Source organism: Chiloscyllium plagiosum, unplaced genomic scaffold (assembly GCF_037043375.1).
Source record: "Chiloscyllium plagiosum isolate Xiang-an unplaced genomic scaffold, Cpla_swu_hap1 HiC_scaffold_12, whole genome shotgun sequence".
NCBI classification, from domain to species: Eukaryota; Metazoa; Chordata; class Chondrichthyes; order Orectolobiformes; family Hemiscylliidae; genus Chiloscyllium; species Chiloscyllium plagiosum.
This window is the reverse complement of record NW_028270150.1, coordinates 65,504,183-65,522,471: the sequence shown is the minus strand read 5'-3', so window position 1 is coordinate 65,522,471 and position 18,289 is coordinate 65,504,183. Positions and strand designations below refer to the sequence as shown.

At 40.9% G+C, this 18,289-nt stretch overlaps 1 protein-coding gene across 2 annotated transcripts in view; it reads right to left on the bottom strand.

Moving 5' to 3' along the window:
* LOC122555549 (organic solute transporter subunit alpha-like) overlaps positions 1–16,595 on the bottom strand; it is a 32,613-nt gene extending 16,018 nt beyond the window's left edge. Inside the window, exons 1-5 of one of the 2 annotated variants that reach the window (XM_087992401.1) lie at positions 16,388–16,595; positions 9,992–10,150; positions 7,627–7,720; positions 5,269–5,427; positions 690–801 (exon numbers count right to left, since the gene is read on the bottom strand). In XM_087992401.1, the coding sequence (XP_087848527.1) occupies positions 690–801; positions 5,269–5,427; positions 7,627–7,720; positions 9,992–10,150; positions 16,388–16,463 (600 nt within the window). In that variant the 5' untranslated portion in view covers positions 16,464–16,595. The remainder of the gene's footprint in view (positions 1–689; positions 802–5,268; positions 5,428–7,626; positions 7,721–9,991; positions 10,151–16,387) is intronic. The other variant, XM_043701574.2, reaches the window with a different exon arrangement.
* Positions 16,596–18,289: the final 1,694 nt, after the last annotated feature.

The following is an 18,289-nucleotide window of genomic DNA, read 5'->3' as shown; positions in this document are numbered from 1 at the left end:
TCCATAGATCCCTGAAAGTAGTGAAGCAGTTAGATAAAGTGATTATGAAGACATATGGGAAACTTGCCTTAATCAGCCAAAACACAGTACAAAAGCAGGGAGGTTATGCTGAACTGCATAAAATGCTGGTTAGGCCACAACTGGAGTACTGTATGCAGTTCTGGTCACCGTATAATGGGAACAATGTACTTGTATTAGAGACGGTGCAGAGGAAATTTACCAGGATTCTACTTGAAAAGCTGGTTTAAGCCATGAATAAAGATTGGAAGGCTGGAGTTGTTTTCCTTGGAATAGTCAGGTTTAAGAGGGTATCTGATAGTGATGTATAAAATTATGACAGCCATGGATAGGGTGGGTAGGAAGGCACATTTTATGAGTAGAAGCTCAATAGCCAGACGCATAGATTTAACACAAGAGATGGAGGGCTAAGAGCAGAGTTAAGGACAATCATTTTCATCTGGAGAATCTGAAACTCACTGCCTGAAAGAGTGGTTAAGTTTAAAACTCTCATAATAATTCAGCAGTATTTTGATATTCACTTGCAATGCCCTAGCCTCCAGGGCTAAGGGCCAAGAGCTGGGAAATTGGATTAGTGTAAACAGATGTTTGTGGACCAATGCGAACACCTCAGGCTGAATAGTCTCCCTCTGTACTGTAAGCATTTATGAGACAAGGAAAAAACAACATACATCATCCAGACTAAATGTCCCATTCACCCAAAGGACTAATGTGAAGATCATTAGGACTGGCCGTAAGAAAGCAAGCTGAAATGTTCCCAATTTCAATAAGAATATCAAGCGCCTGAAAGAACAGAAACAAATGTTAGCATTTTAGACAATAGCTTAAAAATGGTAAATGTAGATATTTTGTTCACTTTTAACATATTTAACCTAACAAATTAACACTTTGTGAAGGGCAACGACAGGCTTTTGTTGTTGCATTAAGTTTAGATACTCTGAGTTAAATTAATTACTGTAAGTTTGCAAACACTGTCAGGATAGAGGATAACATATAGGTATTATTTATATTATATATTTATGTTAAATATATGCACTGGTACAAATTGTTACAATCACTTGTGTTAATTTACCAATGATTAATCAAAATGTTTTAATATATTTACCTCCTTTTGTTCTTATTAATTAATCTAATCCTGAAACTCTACATCATTCTTTGAAGTGAGAGAAAGTGCCAACAAAACTTATGTGAAAGTGTCAAAAAAAACAAACAATCCTAAATAGCTACTGTGAAGCAGGAATTTGAATCAGGCATAGTTCACCAAGGTAGACTGTATCAGAAGATCATCTACAGTTTCATAGAAACAGAAACATAGGCGCAGGAGAAAGCCATTTGTCCCTTCAAGCCTGCACCACTATTCAATATGATCAATGCTGACCATGCAATTCCAGTATTCCTTTCCCAATTTCTCTCCATACCCGTTGATCCCTTCATCGACAAGGGCCATATCCAGCTCCCACTTGAATATATCTAATGAAGCAGGCCCCAACAGCTTCCTCTGGGAGAGAATTTCACAAGTTCACAACTCTCTGTGTGAAGAAATTCTTCTTCATCTCTGTCCTGAATGGCCTACCCCTTATTCTTAGACTGTGAGCCCTACTTCTGGACTTCCCCAACATCTGGAACATTCTTCCCGCAATTAGCATGTCCAGTTCCATCAGCATTTCATATCTTTCTATGAGAGCCCCCCCCATCATTCTTCTAAATTCCAGCAAGTACAAGCCCACTCAATCTAGTCATTCTTCATATTGTCAGTCCTGCCATCTGGTGAACCTTCGCTGGACTCCCTCAATAGTATTGAATATCGTTCCACAAACTAGGAAACCAAAACTGCACACAATGGTCAAGGCGTGGTCTCACCAAGACCCTATATAACTGCAGCAAGACAACCCTACTCCTATACTCAAATCCTCTCACAATGAAGGCCAGCATGCCATTAGCTTTCTTCACCACCTGCTGCACCTACATGCCAACCTTCAGCAACTGTTCCACCATGACACCCAGGTCTTATTGCATCTCACCTTTTCTTAAACTGCCACCATTCAGATAATAATCTGCCTTCTTGTTTTTGCGACCAAAGTGGACAATCTCACATTTATCCACATTATATTGCATTTGCCAAGTATTTGTCCACCCAACCAGTCTGCCCAAGTAACCCTGCAGCCTCTTAGCATCATCCTCACAGCATACACTGCCATCTAGCTTAGTGTCATCTACAAATTTGGAGATATTGCTTTCAGTTCTTTCGTGCAAATCGTTAATGTATATTGTGTACAGCTGAGGTCCCAACACTGAATCCTACTGCACCTCACTTGTCATTACCTTCCACTGTGAAAAGAATCCATTTATTCCAACTCTCCACTTCCTGTCTGCCGACCAGTTCTCTATCCCATCAATACATTATCTCCGATATCATGAGATTTAATGTTCATTACTAATCCTTTGTGTGGGACCTTGTCAAAAGCCTGTTAAGATACACAACATCCAATGATTCATCCTTGTCCACTCTTACTGGTCACATACTCAAACAAATCCAGAAGATTTGTCAAGCATGATTGATTTAGGCAAAAATCGTAGGTCATGATATATTGTACATGAGCATGTTTTGGATTAATGTGCAGGCACAATTGCCCACAATTGACTTAGTGAATCCATGCTGACTAGGACCAATTCTATCACTGCTTTCCAAATGCTCGGTTACTACATCATTAATGATTTCTCCACCACCAATGTCAGGTTAACTGGCCAATAATTTCCTGTTTTCCCTCCTCCACCCTTTTTAAAGAGTGGGGTTATATTAGCTACCCTCCAGTCCACTGGAACTCTTGCCGAGTCTACAGAATGCTGGAAAATGATCACTAATGCATCTGCTATTTCTCGGGTCACTTCCTTAAAAACTCTGGGTGAGGAGCATCAGGCCCTGGGACCTAAGGGTTTTAATTCCATCAATTTCCCCAATACTGTTTCCTGACTAATAAAGATTTCCTTCAGTGGTTCCTACATGCTTCACCCTCTATTCCCCCAGCATGTGCTCAAGGTCATTTGTGTCCTCCTTCACTGCATTGTTAATGCTTGAATGCACAATCTCCCATTACATGGCTTATAGATACAGTGTAGCCAGGAGCTAAGATTTTCAAGCCAGGCATTTTTAAAAATCTTTTCATTGGCAAACTAGTGGCAATTTGTTCTGAAGCTTTAACATCTGAATTAAATAAAGCAAAGTGCCTGTAAGATATTGCTCTTCATTCATATTCAATGATTTCACCTGGGACATCACAATATATGACTATGATGGCTGGACCAATTGTTGCTGTGATGTTCTCCTTGCAAGACTTACCACTAATTCTCATTATCTGTACTCATATGTGAAAAAAATGCCAATACTCCGAACTGAATTCAATATAAGCAACTGTTTTATAAAAAACTGGGAATAGGCATAAAATTGAACAATTTTTAGAAAGTGAAATATTGTCTAAAAATATCCAGAAAATTACGGAAGAATATACACAATTGTCAGTCTCTGCATAAGTTTATTGTCAATTTTATTAAATATCTAGTTCCAATGGGGGAGCTGGTTAGCACAGTTGGTTCACATGTGATTCAGATCAATGTCAATAACCAGGGTTCAATTCTCATTTTATTTAAGGTATATTTGTATCCTCAGCCTGCCTCTGAAAGTGATTTGGAGACGCTGGTATTGGACTGGGGTGTACAAAGTTAAAAATCACACAACACCAGGTTATAGTCCAACAGTTTTAATTGGAAGCACACTAGCTTTTGAAGCGACGCTCCTTCATCAGGTGGTTGATGATCACCTGAAGGAGCGGCGCTCCGAAAGCTAGTGCTTCCAATTAAACCTGTTGGACTATAACCTGGTGTTGTGTGATTTTTAACCTTGTAAACCACTGATGGAATCTGCAAAGGAAGCAGTTCAGGATGAAGCATCAGCAGACAATGAGTGAAGGACTTGCCTTTAAGCAGAACACACATGATATATCCAGTACAAAGATTTTCAGAATAGAACTCTATCCCATTGTGAAATATATTATAAACTAGAAGAGTAAAGATTGTATTCATTAAGCTATAAAATCTTCACAAAAACATTTCACTGCATCTGATCTGGGCAGTGGGGTTGAATGGGGGTGGGTGGTAGCGAATGGGGTGGGAGGACAGGGAAGGGGTGATAAAGAAGGGAAGTGTGAATGGGAGAAAGGGAGATAGGTGAGAGGACAGTTCTCACTCTTCCTGGCCCCTGGTCCTCACTCCCTGCCTGCCCTCACTGAACAGCTCCTGGCTCCCATACCGCACCCTGACTCTCTCCCTTACCTCCTAATGAACCCTCTTTTTAATATCGTGATTCTGGGCCTTTGCAGATGGTGTCATCAAAATCGTTAGTCACGACATATTGTGCGTGAGCATATTTCCGGACTAGCGCCCATGCACAATTGCCCACAGTTGTGGATGTTAACAGATACGTATGGTGGCACAGTGGTTAGTACTGCTGCATCACAGCGCCAGAGACCCGGGTTCAATTCCTGCCTCAGGCGACTGACTGTGTGGAGTTTGCACATTCTCCCTGTGTCTGCGTGGGTTTGCTCCGGATTCCTCCCACAGTCCAAAGATGTGCAGGTCAGGTGAATTGGCCATGCTAAATTGACCGTAGTGTTAAGTGTAGGGGTATGGGTGGGTTGCGCTTCGGCGGGTTAGTGTGGACTAGTTGGGCCGAAGGGCCTGTTTCCACACTGTAAGTAATCTAATATAATCTAAAAAAAAATACTTCTGCCTCCAAATAAAATGGTGATGGTATTTTCACCAGCTCTCTAATTGGTAGGACAGACTCCCATCACCTACATTAAATACTGCCCTGTTTCCAAATCAATATAGAATCATAGTAAATAAGGCCAAATGGCCTATTCCTGCTCTTTCAAGCCTGCTCCATTATTCAATCTGATCATGGTTGATCATCTAACTCAGTATCCATTCCCTGACTTCCGTTCATACTCTTTGATCCCTCCAGCCTTACGAACTATAACTGACAATACATGTAGTTTTTCTATAACGCGATGGTTGCACTTAGTGTTGGCGATGTAATCACATTACAGTCAATGCACATTTTAAAAGTTTGTGCTTTAGGAACAGTGTCCCCAATTCGTCAATCGTATTGCAGCGAATGTGTTAACAAAACATGCATGATAGCAGAATGAGCTGTCGTTCCACAAAATGTTTTTCTCAACCAAATCTATAGCTCACCTTGAAATCTTTGCAAAAGGCAAACAAAGACAACAGCAACAACAGGGTCCTGTACTAATCTTGACAGGTGTATTCTGAAATCGTTTCAAGAATAGCTCATCACCTCCAAATTCTTCTATCATCATTCGCTGGAATTTATGGATGACAATTGCAAAATACCTGGAGAAGTAATGATAAAGTAGTTAAAGACATTTATCTGACAAAGTACAGTTCAATTAAACGATTTAGTATCATTCCTAGATATATAATGCTGAATGTTTTAGAATTTTTCACCATGAACTTCCTTGGTACTGACAGCATTTTCCTTAATGTTCATGCTGTCCTCCTAATGAAATTAATAATGATGGTACTACATTTGTCTTACATTTCAAAACATCTAGTTGAAGGAAGCTTGGAAATGGATAATTTTTGAAGTTCTATTCCACTCATGAAAGGGTGCATTAGATTATAAGTACTTTGGGAGGACTGTACCTTATAATTGCAGAGTGTGTTTCTAGCACTAATACAAATTAAGAATAGAAATTAGTCACATCTCACCAAAACTCCCTTGTCAAAACAAGTTAGAGCTATATTGCCAAAAACAACACAGGTCCACACATGGTGGATATCCACAAAGTGTAGATGTAGATTTGCTCCCATGTTTTCTGACCACTATTGGTTTGTGAATCTCATCAATTTAATTATTATAATATCACAAAGCTAGTCCTTTTTTTTCCTAACAGCTGTTACTTGGTAATTTTCACTGTACACTTACCGAAACAATTTGCAAAGTTAGGTCCAGGGCTGCCTACTTAAGAATATTTTGAGTAGTCTGGCCTAGTCCATAATAATAACATTTATTTATTCTCCATATAATTATATTTTACTTATTATACATATACTTGCAACTGACCCAGTGCAGTTGGAGCTTATATCTGGGAACAGGTTGCCTGCTTAATTGGCAAAGATCCAGGAAAAGAAAATGATTTGAAAATATAAGTATTTTGTGATAAGTACTAGAGAATTAAGCTAATCTTGTGACTTGAGGGATAACTCTGATTTGGCATTCCACATGACGACTTAATTCAGTGAATCAGGTTCATAAACTTTAGACTCCCATCTCTAAACCACAGTTTCTGTGAGCATGGTTCTCACTCATAGTATAAGGTTGTGAGATTACCCATTTCAGATTAAAGGTAACTGTCATCAAATTATTCTTGACCTCCTTCCACCTATCACATTTCCCCCAAGTCCCTCCTCCTTACCTTTTATCTTAGCCTCTGGACACACTTTCCTCATTCCTGAAGAAGGGCTCATGCCCGAAATGTCGATTCTCCTGCTCCTTGGATACTGCCTGACCTGCTGCACTTTTCCAGCAACACATTTTCAGCTCTGTTATTAACTATTCTAACATAGCTCATAATGAAGAAATGAAGTAAATGGCAACTGCTTTGATTCATTCCCATTCAATATTAGACACTGTAACATGATGGAGTAGCATAATTTATGGTAGCTTTTTTTTGTTTTGTACTTTTGATATCATTGGCTTTCCTTTACTTAAGGATGATATCTAATGTGTCTTTACCATGGCTCTTCAGGTAACTGGACAGGCCACTTCTCGACCCACAGATTTTCGACTCTGTGCAGAGAAGTGCACTCCAGATTGTGAGATTTGCTACCTTATCTTTTCTTTTGGTTCCCACTCTGCCTCACCACCAAAGCATTTGCACTCAAAGCGTGATGAAGCAAGATGGACAAGTTGTCACCATTTTGAAGGATGAGTAGTAAGCTCCTCACATACATTAACGTCAATGCTGCTGCACTCCAAGGAGAGTGTCAGAGTATCTTTGAAGTGTCTGTTTTTACCTTCCCTGGAACATGAACCATTTCAGAATTGAGAAAACAAGACCAGGCACAGAATACACTTTAGGCCATCTGGACCTACTGTGCAGTCCACAATTGTCCTAGTTGATTTTGCATAAGTTTTGCCTGAATGTTTGTAGAACTGACTCACAAAAAGCAGTATGTTTGACAGCCCTCCCACTGAATCTGGAGAATGCAGCTAATGCATTGCTGGGAGAATTTTAATCGCATTTTTGTGTTGCTGGAACACTGTCTGGTTCTTATTGAAACACATGAGTGTGTTACTTTAAAACTCACATCAGAGATATGGAAACAGATGTTAGACTCTTCCATCTCCAACGGCCACAAAAAACAATTTATTTTTGTATAAAAATGAGAGATTCAGTTGAAAGGATCTGGATTTCTTGGTCTAGGCACTAAGTGCTTTTAAGGCATTTCTACTTCCCAGAATTTAATGAAGACCATTAAAATATAATACGACCTGGGTGTAATAGTAAACTCAAAAGGAATACTTACACTGCTGTCGTCAAATCTGTGATCATTGATGCTAGAGGAATCCACATCCCTACACAGGATGTAGATGCAATCACCTGAAACAAAAATATAAAACCTTTTTTTTAATACATCAAGTCCTGCTTAACATTGTCTTAACATTGAATTACTTTAACAAAATTATTAAAGTAACCTCAACATATCCGTTCCATCACTGAGTTTTTTTTAATTCAGTCATAGGATGTGGGTTTCACTGGCTGGACAGCTTTTATTGCCTGTCCCTAATTGCCCTTGAGTAGATGGGGGCAACTGCCATCTTGAACTGCTGCAGTCTGTGTGCTGTAGGTAGACCCACAATGCCTTTAGGGAGTGAATTCCAGGACTTTGATCCAGGATTTAACTTTGTTTGCCACTTCCTGTTCTATGGTCTACAATGCACCCATTATCCTATTTTCTAGTGCTTCCACTCCAGCCCTTGGTCTTGAGGTTTCTTTTCCTCCTGGGTTCCAATTTCTATTTGTACTTTTGAAATCCTCGGTGTATGGTGCAGCCACTGGAGACTTCAACTGCTCATCCCTGGCAATTCTGTGTTTCCTTTCATTTTCCCTGCCATTGCATGGACCTTCGTGTAAAGTAGCAGATTTCAGAACTGCAAGTCAATGTGTCACACACTGACCCTCAGAAAGGATATGCAGCTTAGAGGGACATTCCAACATGTCTCTAGGTTTTTACCTTAAACAGCCCATGTTCCTACTCTGGTTCTCACATCTACCCTGCCCCAGTCCCTCTTCTCCCTGGCTCTTGTTCCTGCTCTGTCTTCTTATCTCAGACCTGGGGTTTCTTCTTTCGCTGCACCCCTTCTGAAATCACATGGATGACCTGGGCTCCATCTGGTGGCAGAAGTTGGTGTGTGCCAGTAGTCCTGGGTCTTCACTTGCTACCCGCACCAACTAATCTTTGCCATTAGGTGGAGCCTAATTAATCTAAATGAACTGTACTGTAGATGAGCATTTGAAGTCACAGAGATGTACAGCACAGAAACAGATACTTCGGTCGAACTCGTCCACATCTACCAGATATCCTAGATAAAGCTAGTCCTATTTGTCAGTATTTGGCCCATATCCCTCTTAAACCCTTCCTATTTATATACGCATCCGGATGCCTTTAAAATACTGTAATTGTACCAGCCGCCGCCACTTCCTGTGGCAGCTCATTCCATACACATACCAGCCTTAGTGTGAAAAAGTTGCATCTTAGGTCACTTTTAAGTCTTTCCCCTCTTACCTTAAACTTATGCCCTCTAGTTTTTGATTTCCCCACCCCGGCAAAAGACCTTGACTATTCACTCTATCCATGACCCCCATGATTTTATAAATCTCTACAAAGTTACCCCTCAGCCTCCAGGGAAAACAGCTCCAGCCTATTCAGCCTCTCCCTATTGCTCAAACCTTCCAACCCTGCCAACATCTTTGTAAGTTTCTGTTAAACATTTTACAATGTATGTTGATTAGTTTGTGTGTCTTTTATATTTTGTGATGTATCATGTTTTAGAAGTTATTTTAGCTAGGAAAGGGTGGCACTGCATATTCATGCTTTTATATTTCAACTTGCACATTGATTTCTCCAGATACAAAATGTCCAAAGAAATCTAGCTCTGGCTTTACCATTTATTCCCATGGGAACCCATTACTCACTGAAAGTTGTTTCACTTAAGGTCATGATTATCAGATACACAATCAAACATTTACAATGACATTATGTACTTTAAAAGTTAACATTCCTTAATGTTGTGAAAAAGAATTTCTAAATTGTCTGTTGAAAATTAATTCCTGAATTGATATTTGTGGGATGAAAATGTCTAATGGCAAATGATGTACAGTGATTTTAGTTGTTTCATTAGGTTTTAGATAGCTTATATATTTACTTTAACATTTAGGAATTTAGCTGTTAGTCAGAATATGTTTCTTTTTCTTTGTTATAGCTTCCTTTTTCCCGTTACTTAAAGTGCTACATTGAGCTGTTCTTTGAAGGACATGACAAGAGAAGAGCCCTGAAATTACACCAAATAATTATAAATAATTCAAACAATAAACATTTTTTTTTGTTTTACTTAAAAGACATGCATTAATACATCACTGAAATGTGTGGGGAAGAGAGGGATATCAGATAAAACACAAAATTCCTTAAAAAATAGCCCTGTAGTTTTTAAGCAGAGTTCCAAATTAAATTATACAATTTATATGGTCAGGTGACTGATCAATTTCAAACCTCTTGGGTGAAATCAAAGAGTTTAATAAGTTGAAAGGGAAATTATGAAATCTTATGAAAAATTGAAGATGATTTCTGAAAAGAAGGAAAACGTATAATTTGTAAGGTTTTGCAAACGTACTTACAGGTGCAGCCCCGCTCACCCACATAATAGTTGTTCTCCTGTTTGTGGCAGGGACCTTTCTTAACAGGTAGATAATTTCCTCAAAATACACAAGATTTGCAATTACAGCCATTAGAGTGAGAACAGTGTATAAGATGATAGCAGGCAAACTTAAATCTGTAGAAATAAATAATATTAGTTATTTAAATGAGTTCTCTCCATTGTCACTTTCACAAACAATTTTACAAATTTATTGATAACATTCATTTGCATTTGTGCTCAAGAAAATATTAATGTCAAGGGGCTGGCTTGGGGTGAGATAGTGATACGGAAACAATCAGGAGGTATGGACAAATGGAAAAAAAAATCAAGAGCTTTCTGAGTGTCCCATGTTCTGTAATGCTGCATTTTGGTGACTCAATTTTTCCAAAGAGAATCCTGCACTTTTCAGGGGGCTAGTTCTTCTAGGGAAGGTGCCACCTGTAAAAGAAGGACAGGTTGCACCTAAACTAGAAAGGCACCAATATCCTGACCAAGAGGTTTGATAGTGCCATTTGGGAGAAGTTAAACTAGGTAGAGTGGTGGAAACCAGAGCAGCAAGTCATTAAGTATAGGGACTGGGGAAGAGCTTGAGACTAAAGACTAAGAAGAAGCACAGTCTGGGAGAGGTTACTGAGCTCAGCAGAACTGGAGGCTTGGACTACATTTACTTCAATGTGAGAAACATAACATATAAGACGGATGAATTTAGAACCTGAATTAATGCATGCAATTATGATGTTGATGCTATCCCAGAGATATGGTTGAAAGAAGTCAGGATTGGTAGCTTAACGCTCCAGGATATTGATATTTTAGATAAGACTGAAATAACTCCAAAGAGGTCGGTATCCCATTACCAAATCACCCTTAATTTACACATGGAAAATCCTTGACAATGGTCCAGCTCCCTCAGCTCCAATCAGGGAACTCACTATGAGGAACACCTGGCTGACCTCTTTACATTCACTATAGAGACAGAGGGAAAACAAAAACGGTGTTCTGGATGGGGTGGGGGGGGGAGAGATGGTGATGTTGCATATCACAGGGAGCATTAGGGAGCATGTCGCAGCTGTCTTGAGGGAGGATACCCTGGAGGACCTTGCAGCAAGATATTATGGGTAGAGCTCAGGAATAGGAAGAATGCAGTCACAATGCTGGGATTGTATTACTGACCTCCTAGCTGTCAGCAAGAAATATGTAGTCAGATTCTGGAAAGATGTTGGAATAACAGTGTTGGTGTAGTGGGTGATTTTAATTTCTCCCTTAGTGCTGGGGGATTGTGTGGGGAGCACTTTGTTAGGTGTATTCAGGAGAGCTTTTTGAAACGATATGTAGATAATCCAACGAGGGAGGGGGCCATACTAGACCTGATGTTGGGAACTTAGCTCTGCCAGGTTATCAAAGCTTCAGTGGGGAGCATTGTGGGAATAGTGACCACAATTCCATAAGTTTTCAGATACTTATGAATAAGGACAAGTGTAGACCTCGGATAGAGATGTTAAATTGGGAGAAGGCTGACCAAAACCGAATTACATAAGAATTGGAGAATGTGGGTTAGGAGTGGCTGTTTCAGGATAAAGCCACAACAGACATGTGGGAATCTTTTAAAAACCAGTTAATCAGAGTGCAGGACATGCATGTTCCTGTGAAAATGAAGGACATGAATCACAGGATTTGGGAACCTTGGATGACAGGGAAAATTATCAGCTTCGTCGGAAGAAAGGTCTAGGCAACTAAAAACAGACGAAGTCCTTGTAGAATATGAGGAAAGTAAGAAGGAACTCAAAAGGGGAATTAGGAGGGCTAAATGGGGCTATGAAATGTCCTTGGCCAACAGGGTTAAGGAGAATCCCAAGGCATTTTCACCATATATTGGAGCAAGACGGTAGCTAGGCAAAGAGTAGGCCCACTCAAAGATAGAGGTGAGTAGCTATGTATGGAGCCAGAAAGAGTGAGCGAGATCCTTAATCAGTACTTTACACTGGTATTCACCAAAGAGAGGACCATGAGAGATGTTGAGGTTAGGGAAACGTGTGTGAATATTCTCAGACAAGTCAACATAACGAAGGAGGGAGTATTGGGTGTCTTGAAATATATTAAGCTAGACAAGTCCCCAGGTCCAAATGGGATCTATCCCAGGATTACTGTGGGAGGCAAAGGAGGAAGTAGCTGGGGTCTTAACAGATATCTTTGCATACTGTTTGGCCTCAGGTGAGGTTCCAGAGGACTGTAAATGGCCAATGTGGTTTCTTTGTTTAAGAAGGGAAACAAAAATAATCTGGGTAATTTTAGGCCATTGAGCCTGATGTCAGTGGTTGGGGAGCTGTTGGAAAAGATACTGTGAAACAGGATTTATTTACATTTGGAAGCAAATGGACTTGTTAGGGATAGTCAGCATGGGTTTGGGTGGGGATGGTCATGTCTCACCAACTTGATTGAGTTGCTTGAGGAGGTGACAAGAATAATTGATGACAGAAGGACAGTGGATGTTGTCTACATGGAATTTAGTAAGGCTTTTAAAAATGTACCTTGTAACAGGCTGGTAGGATCTGAGGACAGCCAGCAAGATGGATACAAAACAGGCTTGGTCATGGAAGACAGAGAGTAGCAGCTTTTCACAAGGGAGATCACTAACTAGTGGTATTTCACAGGGATCAGTGCTGGGACCTCTATTGTCTGTTTTATATATATAAATGATCTGGAGGAAAATCTATGTGGTCTGATTAGTAAGTTTGCAGATGACGCCGTTGTGGGCGGCAGGGTGGCAGTGGGCGGCACGGTGGCACAGTGGTTAGCACTGCTGCCTCACAGTGCCAGAGACCCGAGTTCAATTCCCGCCTCAGGCGACTAACTGTGTGGAGTCTGCACATTCTCCCCGTGTCTGCGTGGGTTTCCTCCGGGTGCTCCGGTTTCCTCCCACAGTCCAAAGATGTGCAGGTTAGGTGAATTGGCCATGCTAAATTGTCCATAGTGTTAGGTAAGGGGTAAAGGTAGGGGTATGGATGGGTTGCGCTTCGGCGGGACGGTGTGGACTTGTTGGGCCGAAGGGCCTGTTTCCACACTGTAAGTAATCTAATCTAATCAAAATTGGCAGAATTGCAGGTAATGAGGAGGATTGTCAAAGGATACAGTGAGATATAGACAGATTGCACATTTGGGCAGAGAAATACAGGTGGAGTTTAATCCAGACAAATGTGAAGTGATGCATTTTGGAAGATCATATTCAGGTGTGAATTATACAATAAACGGCAGAACCCTGAGGAGCACTGACATACAGAGGGATCTGGGTATATAGGTCCACAGATCCCTGAAATTGACAACTCAGGTGGATAAAGTGGTTAAGAGGCACATAGCATGCTTGTCTTCATCGGCTGGGCATTGAATACAAAAGTTGGCAAGTTGTGTTACAGTGGTATAAAACTTTAGTTAGGTCACATTTGAAATATTATGTGTAGTTCTGCCACCACATTGCCAGAAGGGCATGGATGCGTTGGAGAGAGTGCAGAGAAGGTTTACCAGGATGTTGCCTGATCTGGAGGGTTTAGGTATGAGAAGAGGTTGGATTAACTAGAAAGATGGAGGCTGAAGGGTGACCTGATAGAAGTCTACAAAATTATGAGAGGCATAAATGGAGTGGATAGTCAGAAGCTTTCTCCCCAGGGTGGAAAGGTCAACCTCAAGAGGGCACAGGTTCAAGGTCAGAGGGGGGAACATTTAGAGAAGCGCAGGGATAGTTTTTCACACAGAGAGTAATGGGTGCCTGGAATGGACTGCCAGAACAGGTGGTAGAAGCAGGCATGTTTAAGGTTTATCTTGATAGACATATGAACAGAAGGCGAACAGAGAAATAAAAACCATTTATGGGCAAGTTTGACAACATCCTTCTGATGAGAAGGAGGCCAGAATTGCACGCAATATTTCAAAAGTGGCCTAACCAATGTACTGTACAGCTGCAACATGACATCCCAACTCTTATACTCAATACAGTGACCAATAAAGGAAAGCATACCAAATGCCCTCTTCACTATCCTATCTACCTGTGACTCTACTTGTTTGTGATTACAAGATTTTATCATCAAATATTTAGCAAAATAAAACATTTTGAAAACCGAACAATAACAGTCCATACCATAACTACAAAGCAATCATTACTGCACTCGTTATATGAGCCTTTTCAGATCAGCTGAATGTTGCGCAATTGCATATACGATTTTCTTCCTCTCCAATGAAAATGAGAAGGGTAGATCCTTCTATTAATTTATTGTTAATGGAAAACATTTCCCGTGATGCTGTGTAATCGCTGGCAACAATTGTGTTGACACAGTATTGCTATTTTCGGGATGTAGTTGAAATATTTTTAATAAAACGTAGCCTGCCAAGAAACCTGCTTAGCATTATTTTGGAAAACGACCAAAGCAGGGAGCTGATCAGTGATTCCATTATATGTGAGACTCAGAACTGTAGGATTGCATAAGAAAGGACTGTAGGATTGCATATTGAAACACTTTCTACCTACCAACTCTTTAAATGGAGATTTTCACTCTTAGTACAATTTGCTTTGTTTATTTTCAACGCAAATCTTTTCTTCACTTCTTCAGATTTTTTTTTCATAATTTTTTAGTTAAAAGAAAGCAAACAGGTGAACTGCTCCAAAGACTTCAGCAGTTTGTTTCAAGGTTAGAAATTTAGGACAACCATTGCTGCAAGCAGCCTTTATTTAACAGTTACTGAAAAGTTACTTATGAACGTATTTTTGTTTATTTTACTATGGAGCAAAAACTTTGGCAACAATTGTAAATTTGCATCAATAATCAGGTGTGATGACCAAGCTGGACTCAAAATTTGCCTTCCTCACGCCTCCCCTCTTAAGGAATAATTAGAAGGACTTGCAGGTCAGTTGCCAAGCTGGTGAAACACATCATGAACACTGTTTTCATGGTCATTGGAGGGTGGGATATGAAAATGATGGCGCACTGCCCACTAAGTCACAAGGCCCCAGGCCCAAAATGAAGCAGAACACAATTGTATCGTCCAGCAGATTGCAGGACAGTTAATATACCGAACGAAATCATTGACATGTCAATTGGAAACGTATTTGCTCGATATATCATTGAACTAGCTGCAAGTTAAATACCGACAGCAGAGAAGTTTGGCACTTGTATAAACTGTAACAGTATATGGTCTGAAAATGCTGTGACCAGCAAATTAAGCAGTTATCCACATCAACAAATTGAAAAGGACAGAATAGAAAGAGTTGCACATGAACGGGTGAAAACTAGATAAGAGAACGGTATTACTGCTGCAAGACTGGATGGATTTCCCGTGTGTCTAATCGAGCAAAGTTCAGTAACAGCTCGATTGCAGCTTCTCACCACATCAGCTCCGACAAGAGTTGGAATCAATTCGGGAGAGCAGAGCAGCAACTTCGAGCAAAAGGCCGGAAAGTTAGCAGTGACAGGGGCTGGGAGAAGCCGCAGCCCCGCTCCTCAGACTGAGTGCCTCCTGAGGAAGGGAGTGTTCCCTGAGGCTGGGGAGGCACCGGGACTCTGGCCCTTTTCATCCACCTCCCCAACCCCCCGAACTGGAGCTGGGGCTGTCCCCGGGCTCTTTGTTGCCCTGCGCGACTCCCCAGGCTCCTTTTCCATTGACCAGTTTGAGTTCAGCTGCTCAGGTTGAGAACACACACACACGCACACACTTTCTCACACCCACAACCCCCACCCCAGACACACACACACACACAGACAGACAAAGACCCACATGCACACATATATTTTGTGGGGTGAATTTGTACTTGCAGAATTACATTGCACTTTGCTCAAAAACTGCATATATTCATGTAGAACTCTGAGCTCACAAACTGCATGAATTTATATAAAACTCTGTTATCTCACTCTTTAGATTAGAATCAATCTAAACATCATGCCATAGACAGAGAACACAGGGGGCTAACACCTTCAACATGTTGTCTAGCTATCACCATTGTTAACAGCTAACCCGAGAATGCAACTTTAAAAAAAAGGGTTTGTGATTTACACATGAAAGAAGTGAAACTATCACGGTATTCTAACAGACAATCAATGTTTCAATGTATAATTTCAGTTATATCACACTGCAAATTTTTGCTATAAATTCTGTGTTACGATCGAGCCCTCCATTATCACCTGATGAAGGAGCGTCGCTCTGAAAGCTAGTGTGCTTCCAATTAAACCTGTTGGACTATAATCTGGTGTTGTGTGATTTTTAACCAGATTGAGAACTGCAGGATTTGAGCAGCATCTTCACCCTCCCGGTATCGAGTGGCTGATTCACAAAACGCTGCTCCCCACTGAGTAGACCGACAAGGGTTGGACAGAAGCCAACTTGCTTACTTACTCTTTAAAATATCCACGGCCCTGGGTGGGCTGGAGCCGCAATAAATTTCCAGGCTCTGGTTTGCTCCGTCAGACATCTCTCCAAGACACACACACACACTCACAGGAACTGTCTGTGAGGAGTCAGCAGTGAGACTGAGAGCAGGCTCAGCACCGCTGTCCAAACCAGGCTGGCGAGTGCTGCACAATGTGGGGCTGTTCCTTCTCTCCATGCACCTTCACCCATTCTCACTCCCACACGTCCTTCAATACATAAACATCAATAATCAAAGCCGTAAAGTAATTTAGAGATTACAAACTATTGAAACTGAAATGTCAACTCCGCTTTTGCTGGCTGCTCCTGGGGAAATAGATGGGTCAGCCGCCATAAAATGATTCCAATGCAATGGCCATTATCTTTTAATTTTCCGATCCACATTACGGGAACAGATTGTCTGTTGATTTGGAGTCATACAGTCATAGAGATGGAAATTCATGTGGCTCTGCCTAATAATGTTACTGCATCTGCAGTCATTGTCTTTACCTAATAATGTTACAACTTTATAACCAAAATTCAATGATAAGTGAATGTTTTCTAATTATAATCAGATTTTGTTTATTCAGTAGCTGACTGGGACAGCATTCATTGAGCATGACCAACTAATTTACGAACATACAAAATGACAATAGAGTTAATGAGAATGAAGTGCAGAGGGCAGGAAGAATTAGTGGTATGAGAGGACGAGGTAAGTGTGAGCACTTGACTGGATATCACGCATGTGTTGCTGAAACTTGAGGGATATGAGGCTTTGTGAGGTGTGTATGCAGAATCAGAGTTAGAGTGAATGATTGCCACGTAGGTGGGAGGCAGAGGATAGAAAATAGCGCCATTCATCCTTGAGGAGCTCAGGAGATTTTTGGCTTTGCTCTGGTACTGTTTACCATCCTTTTTTTGAGATCCAACAGGACTGACATGCACTGCCAACAGCGCTCAGGCTTGATGCCTATGATGTGACTGTCTTGTGATTTTATTCAGCGGGATGTGACATCTTTTTGTGACTCCATCCAGCAATATCAACTCAGGATGTGCTTTATGAAGTGGGGAGCCAATACAGGCTTTTTAAAAACTGACATCTCTTTAAAAAGTGACCACCGCAGGCTGAGGGGAAAGTCATACCTGCAGACAGCGAGGTCTGCAGATGGTGGAGATCAGAGTTGAGAGTGTGGTGCTGGGAAAGCACAGCAGGTCAGGCAGCATCCGAGGAGCAGGAAAATCGACGTTTCCGGCCGGAGCCCTTCATCCAAAGTCATACCTTCCAGAATTAGTGTGGTGGCCAACTAACCTTTAATTATGGTGCCAGACCATTCGGACATGGAGGTCCCACCCACCTGTGATCCTGCCACATGATTCGTCCTGTAATTTGCTCAACTTCTCACTTGTATAGACAGAGAAGTGTGTGATTGTAGGCAGCAACATGCCTCAGTCATCAGCACATATAATACTATCCAACAAGACTGATGCTATGTTTAATTTCAAAAGGGTATGAGGTGATTAGCCTTCTCCTGTGCTGTAACAGTTCTACGATTCTAAAAAAATTCCTGTAGCTTTTCAGCTCTGATCAAATGGCTGAAAAGCTGTCAGTTTCTTTCTTTGCTGGATATTGGCTAGCTCAGTTAGCTGGATGGCTTGTTTGAGATTCAGAATAACACCAACAGTGGGGGTTCAATTCCCACATTGGCTGAGGTTATCATGAAGGACTCACCTTGTCAACTTCTCCCCTCTCCTGAGGCATGGTGACTTTATCTCCATTTTCTTTTCTGTACAACTTAGTGTTATTTTTGTTTTTGCATTTTGAAGGACCTCTTCATTTGTTTTATAGATTGTATTTGCAATTTTAAGCATATGTTTCTTTTCAAAGGCCTT